The 23,989-nt window shown below is 41.4% G+C and overlaps 1 protein-coding gene and 1 non-coding gene across 2 annotated transcripts; both read right to left on the bottom strand.

Moving 5' to 3' along the window:
* Positions 1-47: 47 nt before the first annotated feature.
* Positions 48-23,732, bottom strand: eif4g2b (eukaryotic translation initiation factor 4, gamma 2b). The gene is made up of 21 exons (XM_080190080.1): positions 23,608-23,732; positions 22,743-22,857; positions 22,052-22,117; positions 19,788-19,856; positions 12,496-12,598; positions 11,893-12,024; positions 11,726-11,792; positions 11,497-11,648; positions 10,204-10,314; positions 9,523-9,606; positions 9,346-9,444; positions 8,476-8,617; positions 8,215-8,375; positions 6,914-7,042; positions 6,244-6,342; positions 5,662-5,877; positions 4,896-5,154; positions 2,542-2,746; positions 1,737-1,942; positions 1,446-1,567; positions 48-941 (listed from the first exon to the last, which is right to left on the bottom strand). The coding sequence occupies exons 8-21, from the start codon at positions 11,578-11,580 to the stop codon at positions 873-875; spliced, it is 1,986 nt and encodes a 661-aa protein (XP_080046206.1). The 5' UTR covers positions 11,581-11,648; positions 11,726-11,792; positions 11,893-12,024; positions 12,496-12,598; positions 19,788-19,856; positions 22,052-22,117; positions 22,743-22,857; positions 23,608-23,732; the 3' UTR covers positions 48-872.
* On the bottom strand, positions 7,194-7,390 carry LOC145344638 (small nucleolar RNA SNORD97). The gene has a single exon (XR_013886934.1). It is a non-coding gene; the product is annotated as a small nucleolar RNA SNORD97 (small nucleolar RNA).
* Positions 23,733-23,989: the final 257 nt, after the last annotated feature.

Genomic DNA, 23,989 nt, shown 5'->3' with positions numbered 1-23,989 from the left:
CCATTAAAGTCTCCAACTTCAAACAAAACCAACAGGAAAATAAGGCATCAAGTATCACAATGTTTATTATAGATACAAGTTACTTGTACAAAATCAGGGCATGTGAACAAGTAGTGAACACAAATCGATAAATTAAGTAGGCTTCATTTTGTTACTATCACATAAAAGGGGTCCAAAGAAAGATTAGTTCCATTAATCTCACCACTGATGTTCTCCCACCCCACCATCTTAAACAAGCACTTTAATGTCTAGTTTACCTGCACAAAACCAAATTGTGACATGTAAAATGACTTTAAAGACTTGTACATATGCCTGGCTGTAAGATTTAAGCATAGTTAACCCTGGCACACATCTTAAAAACAAAGCCTAATAGTGGAGGTAGAAATTCAGGCAAATTAATGTTACAGCTGCAACCCAGTGATTACAGTTTCCAATTTATTTAAGGTTTTCTTTTAACAATCCAAGGGAGAAAAAAATCAAATATTGCAACGACTCAAGTATTTTGCTGAGCAAAGTGCATTTCTACAGTGTCTTGGTGTTGCTATTCAGTTTGTAAAAATCAACCAATGTAGAACAGCAGCCAACAGCATTGTCTTCATTATAACTACTGCTTGCACTGAGTAAATTTAGGGTTCAGTTATTGCATGCTATTCATAGATCATAAAGTTGCCTAAAAAGGTACTGTAATCTTAAGATTCAATGGTACACTACACTTAAGACGTACACTAAAGGTTATGCAGAAGAAATGAGCCATGAACATGCTCCTGCGCTAAATACTGCAAAAAAGTGGAATGAATCTCTGCAGTGGTTGGGATGAACGCAGTTACATCACAGCAACAGTATATTTGCACTATTAAGGCTTTGGCCGGTTTTCAGTCACCTTCCTCTTCCTCAGATTCCTCCTCCTCTGCAGTTTCCAGCCAGGTTAGCCATTGATTTACCTGCAAGGTCAGATCAGGTTGATTAATAACTCAAAACTGAAATCTTGCAACTTCACTGATTTGACACTGCCACACATTAACATTAGCACCAGGTTCAGTTGACAAACCTCAACTAAGGTCATGGGCTCAGCACAATACCAAGAGCATGACAAAATCTAGTGCACCAGTAGTCTTTGATAAAGGACAGGTCTGGCATCAATTTATGAGTGGGGAGGCGGGGGGAGAAACTGGTCAAACATGTTTACCATTGATTACAAATTGATTAGGCATTGTGGCCAATTATACATGCCTGCAGTATAGCTGCGAAACATCCCAGATAGGCAAATAAATGTGTCACTTCATAACTGAGACACAGCCCAAGCCCTTTATTTGAATAGTTTAATTTTGTGGTCAAGGCTAATTTACCTGGAACCCAAAAGCAAGCTGACAAAAGAGAAACATGCTCTGATGGTTCCATCTTATTTCAGCAGTTTACATGGAATCTATAGATCTCTTCCTATTTACCTGGAATAAAGCTTTGCCTTTTCCTGGGAATTCTTGGCTGATATCTTCTTTCCATGCCAAGAAGGCTTCCTCTTCTATTATTTCCATGTCATAAAAGTTCACAAAAAAGCGCAGTAACATACCTGCAAAAATCAGTTCACATGTAAGCGCATGAATGCAACAAGCAACCTATCTATACAAATTAGCTGACAGCCAAAATAATTTACAACTTTAGCTTCTGCTTCATCATGGAAAATCAAAACATCTTATGAAATTACCAACTCCCACAGCAAAACAATCAGGAAATCTTACCTTTAGGGAAGTTGTGATTGTAGCAGTGCACCTGCAATGCATATAAGGCGCTAACCTGCAGCTCAGTATGGTCATGCAGGAACTTCTGCATTACTGGCTTAAAGGACAGGAGCAGCTGCTTCTCTGGCTCCAACATTTCTTTGGAAGGAACGCTTGTTGGGTCACCAGTTTCAGCAGGGGCCATCTTTGAAATGTGCTGCAGGAAGCTGAAACAGCAAGTTGGGAACAATTAACAGCATTTTTAAACTACCCCAGCAAGTTAACTGTTACTGAGCTTCCATAGAATCTTATGTCATTATGCTCATGAAATTTGTTCCATTTAGTCCCACATCCCAGCCTTCTCATCAAAACCCTGCATATTAGATTTCAGTTGCCGCCCAATATCATACACAGAAATCCCTGGTTGCAGATATCAGAATGATATAGCTTAAGGAACAGTATTTATACAAAATGCGAGCCATTAAGGCTTCATATAAGCTAATAATATGGCTAAGAGGGTCATGGTGGCAGCCTCGCCACAATTTAGGGGGGAAAATCAAAGGACATTTCTAAAGACTGCAATAAACAGGCTAACATTTCAATGCTGTGCTTTCCCACCCCAGAAAACATGGTACTGAACAGCAAGGACTTCTGGTGTCTCAGGACTTCAGTAAAACAAAAATTGGCTGCTCCAATAGCTCAAAATTTACTGTTCTCTCATTTCCCAAATAATCAAAAGGTGGCAGCCAGAACTGACATTTTTCAAGATGAGAATGCTTAAAACTACAAAAAAACTTCATGATCAGTCATTGTTGTGCTTTTATACCTGGTTAAGAGAATATTGACAAATCCTTTATCTGTATGCAATTTGGGAGAAATGTTATCCTTGATCCACTTATAAATGGCTTGAGGGGATGGGTCATTCTTGATCTGTTCTGCCAACTCTTTCTCCAATTTTAGTAGTGGGAACAAGAAACTGAGTCCTTTTCCCTCCAGAATCTCCAACATCCGATCCTTATTTTGGTCAATCTCTAAGAAAAAATGAAAAATAGATTATACTGGACCAGTGCAAGAAACAAAGTTGCAACAGCCAGAAAATACTCTAATCAAAAATAGCAGATTGGGAGTGCCTAACTAATGGTAGCCTCACGGAGCTAACCAACACATTTACAGATGTATATATATTAAAAAACAAGTTACCCAGAAGCTGGATTTTTAAAATGAATCATGCACCTTTTATTTTACACAATTAAAATCTACTTGCCCAAGCTATTCAGCTAGGTGCTGTATAAGGCCGGGCTTGCTTCACTCAAATTTATTTGTGCATTCCAATCACTTCACCACACAACCTAAATAGGCCAAAGCTGCCCACAGCAGCCAATCCAAAATACAGCATGACTGAAGTTGAAGCTGGTTTTGAAAATCTACTGTAAAGTTATAACCTCGACAGACTGGAGGGGCTGATTGTGGACAAGTCCCCAGGACCGGATGGAATGCATCCAAGGGTTCTGAAAGAAATGGCAGAGGTGATAGTGGATGCCTTGGTGGTTATTTTCCAGACGTCGCTGGACTCCGGGGAAGTGCTGGAAGATTGGAAAATGGCTAATGTTACGCCGTTGTTTAAGGGTGCCAGGCAAAAGGCAGGGAATTATAGGCCAGTTAGTTTAACGTCTGTTGTAGGTAAAATGTTAGGATCCGTCATCAAGGAGGAAATAGCGAGGCATCTTGAGGGGAATTGCTTGATAGAGCAGACGCAGCACGGTTTCGTTAAAGGGAAGTCGTGTCTGACAAATTTACTGGAGTTCTATGAGGATGTGTCTAGGGCAGTGGATAGAGGAGAGCCGGTGGATGTGGTCTTTCTTGATTTTCAGAAGGCGTTTGACAAGGTACCTCACAAGAGGTTATTGCAGAAGGTCAGGACACACGGAGTTGGGGGTAGGGTGTTAGCATGGATAGAGGATTGGTTGTCAAATAGGAAGCAGAGAGTGGGGGTCAATGGGTGCTATTCAGATTGGCAGATGGTGACTAGGGGAGTGCCCCAGGGGTCGGTGCTGGGGCCTCAGCTATTTACCATTTATATAGATGATCTGGAGGAGGGAACCGAGTGTATGGTGTTGAAATTTGCTGATGACACCAAGATTGGTGGAACGGCAAATTGCGCAGAGGGTGTGGAGAGTCTACAGAAGGATCTAGATAGGCTGGGCGAATGGGCCAGGAACTGGCAAATGGAATTTAATGTTGGCAAGTGCGAGGTGGTCCACTTTGGTAGGAAGGATTATTACTTACGTGGAGAAAAACTGCAGCAGGCGACGGTGCAGGGGGACCTCGGGGTCCTTGTGCATGAGTCGCAAAAACCCAGCTTGCAGGTGCAGCAGATGGTCAGGAAGGCGAATGGGATGCTGGCCTTCATAGGAGGGGGATTGAATATAAAAGTAGGAAGGTCTTGCTGCGGCTGTATAGGGCATTGGTGAGGCCGCAGCTGGAGTACTGTGTGCAGTTTTGGGCGCCGTACTTACGTAAGGATATTTTGGCCTTGGAGGGAGTGCAGAGGAGGTTTACTAGGCTGATGCCGGAGTTGAGGGGGTTGAGCTATGAGAAGAGGCTGATTAAACTAGGCTTGTACTCGTTAGAGTTTAGAAGAATGAAGGGAGATCTCATTGAGACGTATAAGATGATGAATGGGATGGATAGGATAGAGGTGGAGAGACTCTTCCTGCTCAGAAAGGATAGTAGGACTAGGGGGCACAGCCTCAAGATAAAGGGGGGGGGGGTTTAGAACGGAGTTGAGGAGGAACTTCTTCACTCAAAGGGTGGTGAATCTCTGGAATTCTCTGCCCGTTGAAGTGGTGGAGGCTACCTCGCTAAATATTTTAAAGACGCGGGTTGATGGGTTTTTGATAAGAGAGGGGATTAAAGGTTATGGGGAGAGGGCGGGAATGTGGAACTGAGCCACGACAGACCAGCCATGATCTTATTGAATGGCAGGGCAGGCTCGAAGGGCTAGATGGCCTACTCCTGCTCCTATTTATGTTCTTATGTTCTTCCAGCCAGCTGTTGGAGAATTAATACAAATCAAATCCAATCACTGACTGCAACAGGGACACATTACAGAAGGAGTGGATTGAATTAGCTTCCCAATGACCTCAAAATCATCCCTCATGCAAGTGAGCAAGCACACACCTGGCAGCATCTTCTGCATGTTGACCTTGCTCTGTTGAAAGAGATCAGTCAGCCACTCTCGATCCTTCAATTTGGCAAGCTGCTGTAGACAAAGAAGGAATAAGGGGAAATGGGTTCCATTCTCAAAGGGCTGGGCAAGCTCCAAAAGGGTTACAAGTTCAGAGATGACGGCACGTGCTGCAAACTGGGCCAAGTACGATTTCACCAAAGGTATATCCCCCTCCAGCTTGGGGCACTGCTCCAATACATTCAGGAAAGCCTGCGATCAAAGTTGAGAGTTTATAGCATTTACTGTATGTGACAAGATAAACTATAAACATTACAGATAGCATCTCAATTCCAGCTGTCGAAAAACCAGAATTGTCTAAAATGGACACTACAATACTAGCTAGATAATTTGGCTAGGCACTACATATCAGTCACACTGCTTTCCCCACAATCCTGGCCTCAAAGCAACCCTTGACCCCATCAAGCTAACTGCCCAACCAAAAATATAGCACTAACTGGACTGGTCAAGGAACCCAACATGATCAATTTCAGTAAAATGCAAAATCTTAAGTTTTAACCTGTGCAACGCCATCTGCCTCAAATGATATACCAAGATATGGCTACAACAAAATGGTTGCATGCTTTCAAAATGCCGCAACTTCACTCCTACAGCATTCAAACAAGCAAATGCAATTGGTCTATTGTTGCAGAGAGTGCAGAAAAGCAATGTGAATGCTTCACATCTCATTTTTGATTAAAACTTAAAAAATTAACTTACTTGCATGAAGTTTTCACCCGTAACAAGCCCCTCCTGCCTGAGTGCATTTATCAGAGTACTAGCTTGTTCTTTATCTTCATCAGAGCGATCTAGAGTGCGTACAATCATCTTGCTCAACATTTCTGGCAGAAAAGGCTTTGGTGCCTTCATCTCTTTCACTCCATTGACAGCATCTTTAATGTTAAGATTCGTCAGGTACTCTGTAAGGATAGTTTCCTACAAAAGGAATCACAAATGAGAACACAGATTCAAGCTTCAGCATGGGGAATGGTATGTGACACTCCATTACAAAGTGCAGTCAGATATCCCATAGCAATCTTCCACTTGAGGAAGGCTGAATATTCATAATGCTTTACTACTTTTGGAAAGATACAATACCATGTCACTGTGGTGGCTCTACAAAAGCATTAGTTGCTCATTCAGCATGCCGAAACAAAGTTAGAATGATATTGGGAATATTATTCGAGTCCAGAAATTGTGGTCCACAGCAACATAGCAAGTATTCAAATACCAGCCGGCGACACCCACAATTTTCAGGACTAGTACTTTTCTAGTTCAATGGGCAGATTAAATTTCACTCACAGTCAGTTTCATCAATTCTTCTTTGGAAGGTGCTTTCTTGTTCTTCACAGGCTTCTCCTGAATCAGGGGTGGATTTGTTTTGAGACCTAGTTGAGGGGGCTAAGAGGTAATACATTACTAGTCAGTTGCTTAGAGCTAAAATTCAAAAAGGTATGTATTTTTTAAATTAACTTCTAGTGCCTCTTCTAATCAAGTTAAAAACACTCAACATGCAAGATTTCAATATTTAAAATCAGACCACAAGTAACAAATGGGAGTGTAGATCTCAGCCTGTCAAGTCCTTCTCAATCCAGCAAGATTAACATTAGACCTCAACCCCACTTTGGCCCAATATCACTGTATCCTTTCAACTTCCATGGAGTCAAGTGTGTCTGCAAAAAAAAGCCCTAAAGCATCCCATGATCCACACACCACTGAAGAAACTTAGTACTAAGTGACAAATCCCTTGTTCTAAGACACAGATCCCCAATTCTACACTCTCCAAACATTAGAATGACTCAACCCTTCCAAAACTTGGGTTTCATTCGTAAATGCTACTTATAAGAACATAAGAACATAAGAAATAGGAGCAGGAGTAGGCCATCTGGCCCTTCGACTTATGGTTCTACTCTTCAAGTAGAAGGGTACAACAATGGGAATTTAATTGAAAAGGCCCCTCAGCAAACCATACCTGCCCCAGGGGTGGTGTTTGAGTACGAGGAGGCTGTGCACTTGGTGGGATCATAGTTGGTGTTTGTGGTTGAAGCTTGTGCACTAGATTTTTATTCAGCAAAAATGACTGCGCAGGCCTCAAACTGATCTATAAAGAAAAAGGCAAACTTTAATGTCAATAATCTCTTACAATACACAGTTAGTATGACACGTGAATACAGGTGGTTTAATTGCAGGTCCAAATATCTGATGATATCTGGAAAACAGCTGGTTATTTTGTCAGGTTCAAACTCAAGTGGCTGCCCTCATCTCTCAATTACGCTCACAGGACACTGGCTAGCTACCCATGACAGGTGGAGAAAAAGGGTTGGACAGGGGGTAGGGGGGAGAAAGAAAGAAAATAGGCATGAGGTAGTGGTCAAGATAAATCTAATAGTAGGAATAGCCTGCCAGATTAGTCCTCACAATAACGCGTCATTCCTTAATCATTGGGCACCAAACCATTGAATATGTCCAGATTCAGATTACCTCATCTGCATTGATCTGTCCTTTCTTTATGAACCGAGGAGGCATGCCTTTGGATTGTGTTGGTTGCTGGGATGAGTGTCCCTGGTTTTGTCCATGGTAATGCTGGTTCTGTCCCTGTAATAGAACACTGTCACTTCCTTGTGCCAACACTACCTGCTGCCAGGCTCAGCCTCAACAGGACAAAAACACTCCAACCAGTAGCTGAGCAGGTCCTGGACACCACTCCTTCCAACATCAGTGGTTTTTTTTGTTCATCAGCAACCAAAGCCCAGAAGTTAGGCTTCCAAAGATAGGGGCACCTCAAAACTCAGGAACTCTGGATGTGATTGAAACCGAATATGCAAAACAACACAGAAGGACAGCCTCAAATATGCACTCCACAAGATACAGCTGTCCTACAAACAGTGAAGTCAATTAGTGGCTTACTGCTCATCACCAAGCTGGCCTGCAGAAGTGCATCTCGGTTCAGTCAAGTCTCACTTTTCAGACTCTAAATGGCCCACATCATTTAATGCAATTGCTAATCTTATGCCAGCCTCTTCACAAGCACAATCCCAACTTTATTGCTAGATACCAATTTCAAGAACTTTTAATCATCCCTCAGATGTACCCCTTAACACCTTAGATGGAACAGCAAGTAACACGGAACCCAGAATGAATAAACTCTATTACACATCAGCTGCTTTGATATACTGGAATTTAATATCTAAAAAATTTGGCTGTCAAATCAATGCAATCCACCCATGTTTAAAAAACAGAACAATTAAGACACGCAATCATTTCATTCCTCACCTGATTTGATTTAAGAAAAGACTTGCTTCCCATTTCCCCAAACTGTGACTGAGGTGGTACATGCCCACCATGCCCATTAAAAAGTTGGTTGGAACGATGTCGCCCCATGGTAGGTGAGAATCGGTCTTGTATTACTCCTGGACCAGTACCAATCCCACTACCTTCAAGACAAAATAGATGTAGACTTTTAGAAGAATCATATCTGGTAAAAGTATGACTTTGGTCAACTATGAACTTGACAAATCAGAAACCAATGCGTACCTGGCATTTGTCCAAACATATCAGCAAGCCCCCCAAGTGGGTCTCTGTCAAATTTCCTTCCTGGTGATATAAAAGGTCCCTCCAGAAAGAAGTCATTCCTCATTCCTTGAGCCATAGCTGGCGGAATAAAAACTCCCAAATCCTGCAGACAACACAAGCAAGTTAGTAAATGCAATATTAACATTCATGTCAAGGAGGCTAGGATAAAAGAAAAGCAGGGTTATACTTCTCAGGTTGTATATGGCTCTGCTCAGACCCCATTTGGAGTATTGTAAGCAGTTTTGAGCCCCATATCTAAGGAAGGATGTGCTGACTTCGAAAAGGGTCCAGAGGAGGTTCACAAGAATTATCCCATGGAATGAAGTGGATGTCGTATGAAGAATGGTTGGGTCTGTACTCCATTCAGGAAGATGACGAGAGTCTGGGGGCGGGGGGGCGGGTGGTGCAGTGGATCTTATTGGAACTTACAGGACACTGCAAGGCCTGGATAGAGTAGATGTGTAGAGGATGTTTACACTAGTAGAAAAAAAAAACTAGAACTAGCAGGCACAACCCCAGACTAAAAAGGGACGATCCTTTAAAATGGAGGAATTTCTTCTGCCAGAGGGTGGTGAATCTGTGGATTCTGTGTGCCACAGAAGGCTGTGGAGGCCAGGTCATCAAGTGTCTTTAAGACAGACAGATAGGTTCTTGATTAATAAGGGATCAGGGTTATGGGGAAAAAGGCAGGAGGACGGGATGAGAAAAGTATCAGCCATGATTGGATGGCAGAGAGACTCATTGGGCTGCATGGCCTAATTCTGCTCTACTTCTTTTGGTCTTAAGATAAACATGCAACAATTCCAAGTTTAGAGCCAAGCTTTAGCCCACCTTTACTGCATCTTGACGAATCTGGTTTATCGTCTTTGGTCCATTGTCAATAAAAGCCTTGCGAGGAACCCAGCGGTGCTCACGCAACTCCACAGTATCCTACATAGAGGAAAGGGGTTAGCCTCATGTTCAGATTAGCTTAAAAATGCATAAATTTGGAAAGTAGAAATAAGTTACCTGCAGCAGGAAACGAATCCTAGCTGGCAATTCCTTATTTTGCATTAAGGAACGCATCCGGGCAAAGTACTGATCCATTAGAGACTAGGAAAGGCAAGAAGTATTTTAAACACTTGAATTCAAAGTTGAACAAGTTACATGAAATACTATGTTGACACTGAATACTTCAATACATCAGTATTCAATTGCAGCTGTTTACTCAACATATTTCAAAAACAGGACAGCATTAAAAAGGGCACCAAGTGAAGGTCAGTATTATTCATGACGATTTACATTCTTAAAAGCCAGTCAGCCAGCTATCACCATCAGCTTTAATGAGTACAAATCACAGTAAAGTGTACAGCAACACTTGAAATTTATTAGGTTAATTTCCCTCCCAAAAAATTGGAAGACTTTGAATATTGTATGACCTACATCAGCCCATAATGTGCAACTTCTAAGAATGCAAAATGGCACAAAAACCTTTCCCAAAATGGAATTTGCACCATGGCAATCTGGTTAATTCATACATGGTACTAAAAGGCTTGCACTATTTATTCTTCACCCCAAAAGTGCCACCCCCCCCCCCCCCAAAAAACAACTTTTCACATGGTCACAGAACTGGACGACTAGTAGTCTGGCAACAATGGCTGGGAATAAATTAATCCCAAAACAGATATACATCATGGCATACAACTTTACCTTGGCCTTTTCATGGTCTAGTCTAGGTCCTACTGTCCTCATTATCTGACAGAGGCACTCCAAATCCTCCCCCATATCCTTGAGTTGGATTCTCTTCTTCTTTTCCAAAAGCTAAGAGGAAATGAAAACATATTTCTATCATCCAAGATGCTATATGAAAGCATCTTCATAACAAATTAATTGAAAGCTAAACAGCTGAAGGTGTTTGAGCACTGAAACTGGACAATGTTAACAATTTTATGAAGCACTGAGTTAAATAAATGCTGTGCATGACAAGATACAGGCACAACATCTGGCCGAGTCGATATTTATGGAAAGAGCATAGAGGCAAAATAGACAGCAGCAGAAATGATTCAAAAACTCCACTGAAGGTTAAACAAGGCAATGTGATCCTCACTGTTTGGAATGGTAGAAGTACTAAATTTGAAGTCTGGAAATGGAGATAGAGGCAAATGGAGTTGGACATCAACATATATGCAGAAGCATGTGGTGATGGCAGCTAACATGAAATGGCAGCTGCAAGTTGTATGATAATTAACCAGATAGCAAAGAGGATGTTGATCAAGACATTTCTGGCTGACATCCAATCAAATCTCACTGGCCTTGCCACATCATTCCATGCTTCAGCTAGTACCCCCTTTCACAAGAAAATCATAAGCTACCCTCAATTATCTCCACAGGTCATCCATGTGCAATCTTCAGATTTCAAATCTACTTGCCACATATCCCAGTATTTATTTTTTTAATTCATTATAGGACATGGGTGTTGCTGGCTGAGCCAGCATTTATTGCCCATCCCTACTGAGTGGCCATTTTAGAAGGCAGCTGAGTCAACTACATTGCCGTGGCTTTGGAATCACATACAAGCCAGACCAGGCAAGGACAGCAGATTTCCTTCCCTAAAAAGGCATGAGGGAATCATACAGGTTTTTCCAATCATTGACAATGGTTTCATGGTCATTAGTAGATTTTTAATTCTAGACATTTTCAACTGAATTCAAATTCCACCATCTGGAGCGATGGGATTCAAATCCTGGCCCCCAGAACATTGAGACTATTAATCCAAAACTCAGCTTATACCACTAGGCCATCACCTCTCACCCGTCATTTTGACCCACCTCTGGAAATCAAATTACTGCATTTCTTGAAAATGATTTTTGAACCCTTTGATCATTTTTATTCCAGTGAGATTTTCTCTTCAAGAAGGTCCTTAAAGTGCACATAATTTAAGCTGAGCTCCACAGGAATTAAAAGTACACAGAACAGCTAGTCAACACAAGATCAGTCACTCACTGTTTTGATGCACTTATGAAGGATAGATTCGTGGATAAGATCAAGTTTGCCAAGCTCTCCGATGAATTTGATGTTGCCCAGCATTTTGATCTTGGCAATAGCCCGTTGCTCTTCCTCTTCATTGGAGAGAGGGCCATCATGCTTGTCATAGACTAAGAATTAAAAAAAGACTAATAAGATACTGACACTGGCTTGCACAGAGATACTCAGTATTTTAGATTATACCTACCATCGACATTTCTGGTACGGTTTTCAAATTCATCTTGAAGCTTTGAAATTAAAAGGCGTCTGAATGTCTGAAAATACATCAATAGGTTGCATTTCAATTTAATAGCACAAAGACACCATTAAACCAGTTTCCAATCTCATGCAAGATTTTAAGTGGGCTCTGCTTACCGTACTTTGCTTGTGGTGTTGCAAACCCTCTGGAGTTGGGCCATCAAAATTAGGAGCATCCTCTGCTAGACGCAGACATAACTGAGCATACAGTGAGCTATACTTGGGCTCTTCAAGGGCTTTGTCTACTATCTGAGATTCAAAAGAGACTTTCAGTACTAGGTCACAATGTAATCAAGTCAAATTCTCTTTATCCATCAGCCAATTGAAGCCAACACACTGAGATGGCAATTTATCTAATTTACAGGATCAAGCTAGAAGTATTTCTAGACAGGAAGATCCTACAGCCATTAAGTGCAGAGAGAGAAATGCAAGACAGAAAATTTCCCCAAATTGCAAAATGCAATGACTCCATTCTGACAACAGACTTGATTTCAGAATGGGGAGTGTAGAACTCCTTGACCAGTAGTTGGCGTTTATGGCATAGATGCATTAAATAGAAACTGGGCAATATTTGGTGTAAAGAATGGCAAAGGGAGAACACAAGGACAAGTTGATGAGTGAGATAAAGATGTGGAAAGCATAACACCAGATCAACTTGCTGAGCAAAATGCTATAACACTCAATGCAATTAGTTTCAGAAAACTATTAAAACCAACTCACCAGTAAAATGATCCCTTTTAGGACCAGTTTAGAGTCTACACCCACATTGAGGAGCTCAAGGCATAGCTTGTCAAACTTTTCTGGAGTAAGCTTGTTCAAAATGCTGAAAATAAAAATATTAAATGCAACTATAGTCAATCTTAAATTGATGGAATGTTCAGAGGAACTGTGCATTAACCTAATGCATTTAAATAAATCAGAACACCAACCGACTGGTGAATTACCCACAAAGCAGTGAGAATGGTGAATGATGGGAACATAGCACGGCTGAAAGCACTGCTGTGCCAAAACTGATTCTATATATTAAGCTGATTTTTCTCTGCATCCTAGCAATGACTAACACTATATTCTGCATCATAAAATATAGGGAAGGAATGTTTAGTCCGTTTAGTGCACAAGAAACAATGCTTTTCACGGTATTCCAATACATGGCAAATCAAATTCAAATCAACATTGATTGGTCTGCTCAGCAGTAAAAACTGCAAATCCAGCAGAAAATGTTCTGATTACAGAATTCTGCATGATTGATATGGGAATATTAACAGGCTAATTAGCATCAACTTCCTCAATCCTGCCCCCCGCCCCCCCCACCTAAAACTCCAGTGATACTTTCAAATTGCCACATACTAATTTATAAAACTAGGGCCAGATGAATGTCACCATTCTGTTAAATCTACTTGGGAGACAGCTATCAAGGCCAAGGTGAAATAAACAGTCAACCTTGAAAACTTATTTCCATGGAATAACAGATGCAATTAAACTGCAACTGGCAATTTAAACCACACAAAAACTGATCACCAATTTGGCCACAATTGAGTGAATTGTAAAACAACCCCCTGAAGTCAATTGCAGAGAAAGTACATCAGGTACCTTATGAGCAGATTACCCCAAAAAGTACTGTACAATTGAAGTTTGACATTTACAATAGAAATGTCAGTAAATACCAACTGAACACTCCTTAAACACCATTGCTGTTAGAACTGCACGCAAGTTTAATATTAAACAATAGTTTAACAAAATTTTCAGTGACTAAGGCTTTCAGGAAATTTTAAGGAAAGCAAGGCTACTCTGCAGTTGAAGTTGCATGGTGCTCCAATCTGTATGGAAATAGATTAGACACAGGATGTTAAAATTTGACTCCAGAGTGTAGAGGCATACCACCACAATTACAACAGGATTCATTTGAAGTCTCTGACCAAGTTTATTTCTGTAATTCATGACCATGGGAGAGAGAGAGAGAGAGAGAGAGAGAGAGAGAGAACAACCAATTAAGTGCTAAGGAGCTTGACACCAAGTAAACAGAAGCATTCTAACCCATTTGTAGGCCTTCATAGCAAAACAAATTTAGCAACCAGCCTGAGAACAGACTGTCCGCCCCTCCCTCCTGGTTAGTACACAGACAAGATGACAAAAATCGTAATCTTCGATCCAACAAAATTTTCACCTGGTTACAAATATGGGGTTTCTGAAGAATGCCAACCACAAATCAGGAAATTATCTCACTACTCCAGGTCAGAGGAGTTACACAATTTTAATCTTCATTTTGCAGTTTGTGGTATTTACCTTGCTCCCTACACTACAATAGGGGCTGCATTTTGAAAGCCAATTGATTGCAAAGGGCTTCCAGAGAGATTTATTGTAAAACAATCCTTAACCAAAATGTACTGTATTTTCCCACAACAATGTAATGGCTGCATACGGGGAGTAACGTTCTTTGCTGGAACTATGTCGGGTCCTAATTCTTCATGAGTTTGACTGAACAGCAGAGAAAAAAAAAAATCAAGATTCCACCCCCCCCACTTCACTGAGGAAGTCACTCCCTAATAGCATTGTGTGCCTACATCAGATGGACTGTGCAAACACCATCAAGCATGATTAGTAATTGGCCTGGCCAGCACCACTCATCCCCTGAAGAGAGTTTGCAGGCAGCTAAATCCTACTCAGTGATTTCATACCCAACATAAAAACTGGTCAGAAAAATTGTTTCAGCAGAGGAGACCACTAGTCCATCTTGTCTGCACTGGTTCTCTAAATAGGTATCATAACTGCAATTCTTTTGCCTTTTCCCAAACCACCATCTAATGCCCTCTTGAATGCCCCAATTGAACCCACCTCCACCAACATCCAGACAGTACATTCCAAACCCATACCATTGTGAGAACATTATCACGGATTTTATTGATTCGCACAGAAGCAATGTCCTAGTTCTTGATCAGGAAGTTTCTCCGCATCTACTCTGGCCAGTCCCCTCATGATTCCGAATTGTATTTCTACACCAGTCTCACCAAATCTGTACCCTCATTCTTGAGGAAAGTCTCTTCCCATTTATTATGTAGGTCCCTAGTGACTCTGAACACAAATTTCCTCAGCCTATCCTCATAACTGTTCATTCCTGGAACCATTGTAAACCTCACTCTCTCCAACATGCTCATCTTTCCTGTAGCGTGGCACCCAGAACGGTGCACAATATTCCAGCTGAGCTCTTGTACAAGCCCAACCTCTTTGCTCCAGCACTATGGCCCTATTAATAGGCTACATGCTGTACTAATTGCTCATGACACCTGCAATAATCTATGGACATATACATCCCGATTCCCTCAGGGCCTGCACTCCCTTAGGAATTTTACCCCTTATTTATACTTAATTTTCTTCGTATCAAAATGCATTATACTTCTCCACATTAAACGTAATTTGTCACTTTCCTGCCCAGTTCATCAACTTGCTTACATCCTTTCGAAGTTCTACACTGTCCTCTTTAGTTTGCAATACTTCCAAGGTTTAGTTTCATCTGCAAACATTGAAATTGGTCCCTACACCCTGGATCAATATATACAAAAAGCAAGGGTACCAATATTGATCCCTGGGTAACACCATTACAAATCTTCCTCCAGCCTGAAAAAAACCCACTGTTTCTTATTATTCAGCCAATATTGTACAACATTGCTACTATCCCTTTTATTCCCATCTGTGGGGGGCACTGTATCAAATGCCTTCTGAAAAGTTTTGGCACATCATACCAACAATGTTACTCCATCTTTGTTTTCTAAATGGAAATTGCATTTAGCTGCCAGCATTATTTGCAGAGGGAACAATGTTGGTTCTTCCTAATCAACCTACATGACTTAATTCTATCTCCAAGCTTGCCCACCACTGTTGCCAAACTGAATGGCCTGTAATTGCTGGGGCTGTTCTTAATCTTTGAACAATGGCACATTTGTAACTCTTCAGTCCTCTGGTTCCTCCAAAGTCTCAAGAAGCCTAGAAGATTAGGCACCCCTGCAGTTTTCATTCTCACTTCCTTCAATATCCCTGGATGCATGAACCCATTTGTACAATTATCAATGTTGAACCTGAACCTGAACCCTTCAAGGGAGATATAGTATCTTTTTCTGTCACCATGTCCTGAGTAGTATCTGTCTTGTAAGACAAAGTATTAATTTAATACCACTATGCACCCAGCCTCCAAGCTTAAATTCCTTAAATTGAGCATACTCTATTAATTGTATGGCTAGAAGATTCCCCTTTATGTTGGCTACCAGTCTTTTCTCAATGCCCTCTTCAGTTTAAGTGCCTTTGCATCTCCCCTCTGAACTCCTCTTGGTTCTTATTTTCTACATGGCACTTGTCATAAGCACTTTCGTCCTTAGCGACTTTGGATTGGTTTTCCCTTTCAAAAAGAATACATCTTGACTGCATCCAGACCATGTATTTTGAAGGTAGTTCATTTCGCATCAACTTTTTGTTCCAGTTTGGCCCAGCTCTATTCTTGCTGTACTGAAGTAGAGCAGTTAATTATTTTTCCTCTGGGTTGCCCATTTTCCTATCATCCTAAACATTACAACAATCATTCTCTTAAATGTCCCCCCTACTGACACTTGTTATACTTGACCAATCTCATTTCCAAGAACCAGGTCCAAAAGTGCACCCACTCTTGTTGGACTGAATGCTTGAACACAATCTAAGAACTTCTGCCCCTCTCCACCCTTTACACTACCACTTTAAGTAATTCTCACATTAAAACTAATTGATAATGTTTGCACCCCCATTCCCACTAACTGCCATGTTCACCTGTACCCCCACTGCATGTTCATCTGTAACCCCATTCCCTCAGATTGCATATTTTGGCACTTATTTATAAAAAGTATAGAGAGTACTGCACTGTAGCCAGTTAATTTGTACAAATGAAGGCCTCACAAACAAGGCAGGTGAACAGATAATATGTAGGTGCCATTAGTTGAGGGATAACTGTGGCTAGATAATGACTAGTGATGGAGCATATTCAAGTGGAAAATTAAACCGAGAACTTACAATTTTACGTGATACAAGGATACCAATTTATGCATTTAAAAATCCTTACCTTACCAGGTGGAATGATTACCCAATAGTGACCAATGACCACAAGTGTAATGTCTTACATGATACAAACTTAGGTAAATATTCTACAGCAGCATTTTCCATTTATAAATTGTGCTTTCAATGCTTATACAGTAACCAGCAGTTGGAGCTAAACTTCAAATGGTTGGTACTTTGCATTTTATAATGCTCAAGTTCATATAGTGTTCCAGGAAATGCACGGGTCAGATTTGCAACTTATCAACACAAATTAAACAATGAAAGACTGGATGAAAGCTACATAATGAATCCTGGAAGTCAGCTTTTAAACCACAGATACTCAGTAATAGGAACAGCCTGAGCACAGCAACTGTTGCTCCACACAACCTAATGCAATTAACGTCAGGACTAAGCACTGACAAGGACATCTGGGTTTTGATGGTGAATTAGTGGGAAGCTTTTCCTGCTCTCATCCTCAATTTCCTTTCCTGTTAGGTTAACATCGCAAGCAAGATCTGAGAAAGTTGACTTGGCACACAAAGAAATCCTACTACCCAAGCTTACTTTGCTGTGCTAATTGTGCACATCAGATTGAACTGGACTTGCAATACAAGTAAAAGTCAATTGGATAAAGTGCTTTTTTGCCAAAGGGAAACCTACAAATAATGTACGTCTCCTATCAATTGCCACAATAAAACAGCACAATCTCAAAGCACCCAATTTTGGAATCTAAATAGTTGTTTGATGGAGACAAGGAAAGCATTCTTATCCAAGTTTTAACTCTTGATGACATTTAATTTTGTATTATATAGCAAGCTTATGAACCGGAAAAAACTGATATTCACTGGGTTCAATCTTCCATGAAGTTCAAATTATAAACTTCAATCTTATAAGTCATGGCAGATGTGGACATTAAATGCAAGTAGAAAATTAAAACTCGCTTGCATCTATGGTCATCCATGGAATATACAATAATGAAATCCTGATTCACAAATATGAAAAGGAGCCAGTGACACTCAAAACCTACTTCAATGTAACATTAATTGTTACTTGATCAACCACAAGACAAAAACCACCATGAAATGATCCCAGCTGATTGTAGATAGATGTGCGCTCATCTGGGAGGGGGCAAGAAAAGCCAAGCAATTCAAACAAATAAAAAACCTTGATCTGCAACCGTCATTTAAGTCACACGGTCATTTTCAGGTATTTCTTAATCTCCCTTTCAGACCTATGGCTTTCAAGAGACAATTTAAGGTTATGGACAGTGATGTGCTAACTATTCTTGGCTGCAAATATGCCAAGTATGCTTAGTCATAAATCAAAATATTTTCTATACTTAAGTCCAACAAGAAGAGGATGTACTGAAATCCAGAACTGATGTAAGCTCTTTGCTCAGCAAACACACCATGAATTTACTGAGACAGGTGCCAAGTGTCCTATACAAAAACCCCTTCCCATCCAAAAACCCAAATGGGACCTTCTGAATGCAACAGCAGCAAAGTGACTTTCCGTATGGTACATGCTTTTTGCAGTACCTTGTCTAAACTGGGTTAGCTGGTCACTGATCTGACATTTGTGCTTTAGACAAGCAAAAAGTAGACAGTAAAATAAACTATCATGCTTTTGGTAGCAACAGTGGTCAGATGACTAACCATGGAAAACATATAGCATGAATTGGCACAACAAGATATAGGAACAAGTCACATGGTCACTTCAGCTAGCTCTAACATTCAATAAGATCAAGATTTCAACTTGCCTACCCCACCCATAACCCTCCCCTCATTCCTTGGTCAGTGCTCTTTGGAACATGCAACATCCAAATAGTGACCCATCCCTCAATTCCATTTTAAACTAGACCCTTTGAAACCACCTCCTATTTCTAGATTTTCCACAAGAAGCACTCTGAAGTCCCTTCAAAATTTCAGTAAGACCTCAATTCTTCTGAATAAAGACCCAATATGCTCAAGAAAGACAACCCCTTCACCCCAGAAATCAAGCTTGCGTCAACCTTCCTTGGGCTACTGCCAACGGACATATATTCCTCCTTAAAACAAGACCAACTCTATACTCCAGAATGTCTTTTCATTCTGTTATATTCCACCCCTGCAATAAAACCAACATTCTATTCATCTCAACTCCAATAAATTAGGTAAGGATGACTGATCTTCATTCAGGCATTATAAAACGTGTGTAATCTTCAACCCAAAGATTTTATAGCATAAGAGTGTGACATTATACTTTGAGAGCCAGGATTACTTAATTTCTGTAGGAATAGGAGGCAGTCATTCAGCCCTGAAAAACCAATTCTGTCATTCATATAGATCATAAAATCCCAACAGTACAGCAGGAGTTCATTCAGCCCATCGAGCCTGCACCAACAATCCCATCCTATCCCCGTAACCCCATTTACCCTAATTCCCACCTCCCCCCTCAAAACACTAGGGTGAATTTAGCATGGCCAATCAACATAACCCCTACATCTTTGGACTGTAGGAAGAAACTGGAGCATCTGGAGAAAACCCATGCAGACATAGGGAGAACGTGCAATCTTGGGCAGTAGCCCAAGGAAGGTTGACGCAAGCTTGATTTCTGGGGTGAAGGGATTGTCTTTCTTGAGTGACCTAAACTGGAAATCGAACCCAAGTCTCTGATGCTAAGAGGCAGCACTGCTAACCATGCAGATCATGGTTGATCTGTATTGCAGTCCATCTATTACAAAGGAGAGTTCCAGATTTCCAGTGCCATTTGCCAGGAAGCACTTTTTTCAAACAACCGCATGTGGGGTGTGTTCTAGAGTAGGTATTTACCCCAATTCTTATTGAATGCCACAAGCTTAATTTATGTAACTAGTCCTCAATCTAATTTTTTCCCACTACCTTTCTGGCTCAAACCAAGAAACATTCAATGTATAATTCTAGATTAGAATGCTGTAAAACTTCATTGTCAAAAAAACTTACCCTCTGACTTTCCTGAAGATTCCATCTTGTCTTTCTTTCTCATTCAAGGAGTTGACATCTCGTTTAGTGCTTCAGGAAGAAACCCATCTCTTTACGCTAGGTCCTGGGGTTTCCCCCAGGATCCGGCTGTAGAGAGATAGGAACAAAGTCTATAGCAACGGTTCAACATGACTATTTGACCCATCCCCTCTCATAAACAAGCAGCTCTGGTTAAACAATATCTCAGCAGCAAAAAGTATTAGTGGCCATACAAATACCCAGATTCAATTTCAGGATGGCAACAGGGAAGCATTCTTGTTCTTTGAGATATTCCAGTAGTGAATTGCTAAAAAATCATGCACATACTGGAATGCACACCTTAAAGCAGTAACGTGGACAAATGGAAACAATTGCAGACCAATGGAGGAAGTGTAATAGGCCTGAGTTGGATGGATTGCTCTTTGGAAGAGTCAGCACAGGCAAAATGGGCCAAATGGCCTGCTTCCAGGTCCAGGCAATGATTTTATGTAGTTATTTCTCCTGAAACCAGCCAAACGCAGTGAAGCACTTGAAAAAGTGCAAGAATGCAAAGGAGGGAACTTCAGTGATAACCTGACACCTTAACATTTGGACACAAGGCACACTTACTTTGAAGTAACATGTTATTTTGGTATTTGTACAACCACAGTTAACTATTTAAGCACTTTTGAAACAAACATCCAAGTGCTTCACAAGAACAGCAAGACAAAACTAGACAAAGATTAGGGTGGCAGATCTAAAGCAATATTTTTTGGGGAGTGTTTGAGAACAAAATGTCGAGAGACACAGCACTCAATCTTTGTAAGCTGTAGGAAATGTTACCAAAGGTAGAGCGATCACTGATGGATGTTGAAAAGACTGGAATGCAGGAGTGCAATCGAGGATCATAGGGATGGGAGAATTTCGAAATGGTAAGCCAATGGCATGAAGGGATTTGAAAGTAAGGACAATTCCAAAATTGGGTGTTTTTTTAAAATAGGAGTCATGTAGGTTTAATGTTTATTAACAGGGGGTTTGAGTTTAAGAGCTGTGGGGCTATGCTGCAACTGTACAGGACCTTGGTGAGACCACACTTGGAATATTGTGCACAGATCTGGTCACTTATGGGGGAGGACGCAGAAGCATTGGAGAGAGTGCAGGAGATTTACCAGGATGCTGCCTGGTTTGGAGGGTATGTTTTATGAGGAAAGGTTGAGGGAGCTAGGACTTTTCCCTTTACAGCGGAGGACAATGAGAGGTGGCTTAAAAGGTTTACAAGATGAGGGGGATAGATAGAGTGGATGCTCAGAGACAATTTTCTCAGGTGGATGTAGCTGTTACTAGGGGACATAACATGGTTCACGGTGGGAGATACAGGAGGGATGTCCAAGATAGGTTCTTTACTCAGTGTGGTTGGGGTGTGGAATGGACTGCCTGCTGTGATGGTGGAGTCAGACACTTTAGGAACTTCCAAGTGGTTACTGGATAGGCATATGGAGCACACCAGAATGATAGGAGTGGGATAGCTTGATCTTGGTTTCAGATAAAGCTCAGCACAGCACAACATCATGGGCCAAAGGGCCTGTACTCTGTTTCCGTGTAGGGCAATCATGAAGGTGATGACAGAATACAAGTTAGTCAGTGAGAGCGCAATCGGTAGTGCCCTAACAGCCATGAAAGATGCATTACCAACAGATTTGTATCATTCTGCAAATCCTTCCAATACATCTGATATCAGGTGTTAGAAAAGCAGGAAATTTCATGATCAATTTGGCAGGACAATACCAAAGTACTGCAGTACTTTGCCCAGCAGAATCATGGACCAATCCAACAGAAGCCCCAAAGCTAATGAATTTTGGCTTGGGTTTGGGCACAGCACTGTAATGAAGTGCATGAACATGACAGCACAGGAGGCCATTTGGTCCATCAACTCATTCTTGGAGAAGGTGGAGATGGTAGGGAAGGGGAGTTTTAAAATGGCAGTTTACAGTAACCAAGTTTGCAATATGCAAAGACATTCCTTGCAATAATACCACCTTGGGTGACTGTTGTGTTTACATGCTCCACCTGGGGGCCACAGTCCCCCCTCCCACAGTTCCAAGATATGCAAGTTAGGTGGATGGGTCATGGGAAATGTGTGGTTTCAGGGAGGGGATGGGGGAAGGAATGCTGATAACCTTGGTCAGTTATTCTGTCAGTGAGCTGGGGCAACTTAAAAAGGGCCTGAAAATAGAATTTTAATAGTCCTTCTGGGTGTTTATAGTTACCTGTTGCTGGCAGTCTTGGGATAGTGCTGAGGCGCACCCCTACCTCCTCCTCCGCCCGAAGAAGCACTAGGAAGATGAGAAAATACTTCAACTCAAAAAAACGGCTTCCAACAACCCTTGCACTACCAGTCATGCTCATATCAAATCGACATTAATTAATATCGTGGCACTGAACATTCAATCTAATTCTAATCAATACTTGTCCCTGTCCTCCTTGTTAAAAGGAAAACAAGTAATCATCTTGTCAAAACTGATAAGCTAGTACAACATCGAAAGCTCATATGGCTTTGCTGGGAAGCCTTAAATATCAATTTCAAATCAAGTACTATTACGTACCAAACAGGAGGAATCACAATGTCACAGAATTCTAACTACCCATAAAGAAAGATCAGCCATGAAACAGAACTCTCCACTATCCCATTTTGAACACACTGTAGACAAGAAAAGCTAGCAAAGGAACTCAATAATTCAGATCATGTAAGCATTGTCATTCTGCATACAACCTAGAGATTATTTATGAGTCTGGCAGTCACCATTATCACTGAAGATAGCATGCAATGGTTGAATGAAAACCCAGGCATCTTCTTGCAGTCAATTTAATTTGTGTTTCTTCACAAGACCTACCAAATCTGACAGCTTCACATTCTTACAAAATAATGGTACAGCAAATCAGTTGAATTGGTATAGATACCTGAAACGAGAAGCAACCCCTTCTGCGATCACACTCTCCACTTTGGCGGCTTGACACAACGAAAAACTTCCAAAAGAAGAAGATTTTAAAAAGGGAAGGGTGGGGAAAGAGTTACCTAGGAGAGAAAACAACAAAAAAAAATCACCCTTCTGACCTATTATAGCAGCACAATTTAGGCACAAACAATGAATCATGAGTCAAACTCCACCCACCCCATTGCACAAAAGGGGAAGTATGGCCGCACCAGCCCTAAATGGATAAATGCAGAGAAAATATGGCTCGTCTTTGATATAATGACGCAGGGTAATTAAACCAGGATTATTTCTCAATCTGCAGATGTGGTGGGAGGAGTCAAAACGAGAACAGCAAGGTTTTTTTTTGGGGGGGAGAGAAAGAGATAGAAGATGGAGATTTTTTCGGGGGTGGGGGGGAAAGAGAGCGAATCCAGGAAAGACGGCAGCACAAAGACCAATGTATTAAGACAAAGAAAATCCAAAAGGAGAATACAGGGAAGGCAGCCACCGAGATTTAAACCTCCCCCCCCAAAAAAATCCACAAAGGGGTAAAAGATTACATGACATTTAGAAAAAAGAAATTGGGGGGGGGGGAAGAAGAAGAGGAACAACAAAGCCACGAACCAACGCAAAAGCAGCCACATAAAGAAACGGGGAACGAAGATGGGGGAAATTACAGCAATCAAGGAGGCGAAAACCCTCACAATAGAGGGCCAGCAATGAATCAGAGGAGACAGCCAGCCCAGGGAAATACATGAAGGGCGAGAAGGAAACACCGCCAAATTCGGGGGTAGACGAACCAGGAACCGGCTACTTTAAAAAAAAGGACGGGAGGAAAAAAAATCACCGACCAAACGCTCCCTCAATGGCCACGATCTCGATCCGATGTTCGATCAGCCTCTCATCAGCAAAGCGCACAAATATCCAATGCAGGGAAGGGGAAAAAAAAGCAAACGCTCTTTCCCCCTCCCCCCCCGAAAATAACTACTAACTCGAACTCAACTAAAAATAAAAATCACCAGCAACTCCGTCAAAGAGAGAACGAGAAATAAACTGCTAAAACAGCATCTGAACAACAAGCGTTATTTCATCGAAACCGGGACCAACAACGCCGCTTCCGCCATTTTGTGAGCAATCGAACAAGCAGTGACAAAATGGCGGCGGACCGCTCTCCCCACCGAACACAGCCCCACCTCACCTCACCGTCCGCACCGCCCAGTCACTCCGCGTTCT

Source organism: Carcharhinus amblyrhynchos, chromosome 6 (assembly GCF_965287045.1).
Source record: "Carcharhinus amblyrhynchos chromosome 6, sCarAmb.v2.hapA, whole genome shotgun sequence".
In the NCBI taxonomy this organism is placed as follows: domain Eukaryota; kingdom Metazoa; phylum Chordata; class Chondrichthyes; order Carcharhiniformes; family Carcharhinidae; genus Carcharhinus; species Carcharhinus amblyrhynchos.
Note: the sequence above shows the minus strand (reverse complement) of the source record. Positions and strands in the feature narration are given on the sequence as shown.

Excerpts from the sequence above, each read along its gene's own strand:
- eif4g2b (XM_080190080.1), bottom strand. The coding sequence starts at position 11,580 with ATGCTGGGCAACATCAAATTCATCGGAGAGCTTGGCAAACTTGATCTT. Across the intron at positions 9,607-10,203 it reads TAGACCATGAAAAGGCCAAG|TCTCTAATGGATCAGTACTT; the intron begins GTAAAGTTGTAT and ends TGCCTTTCCTAG. Across the intron at positions 6,343-6,913 it reads AAACACCACCCCTGGGGCAG|CCCCCTCAACTAGGTCTCAA; the intron begins GTATGGTTTGCT and ends ATTACCTCTTAG.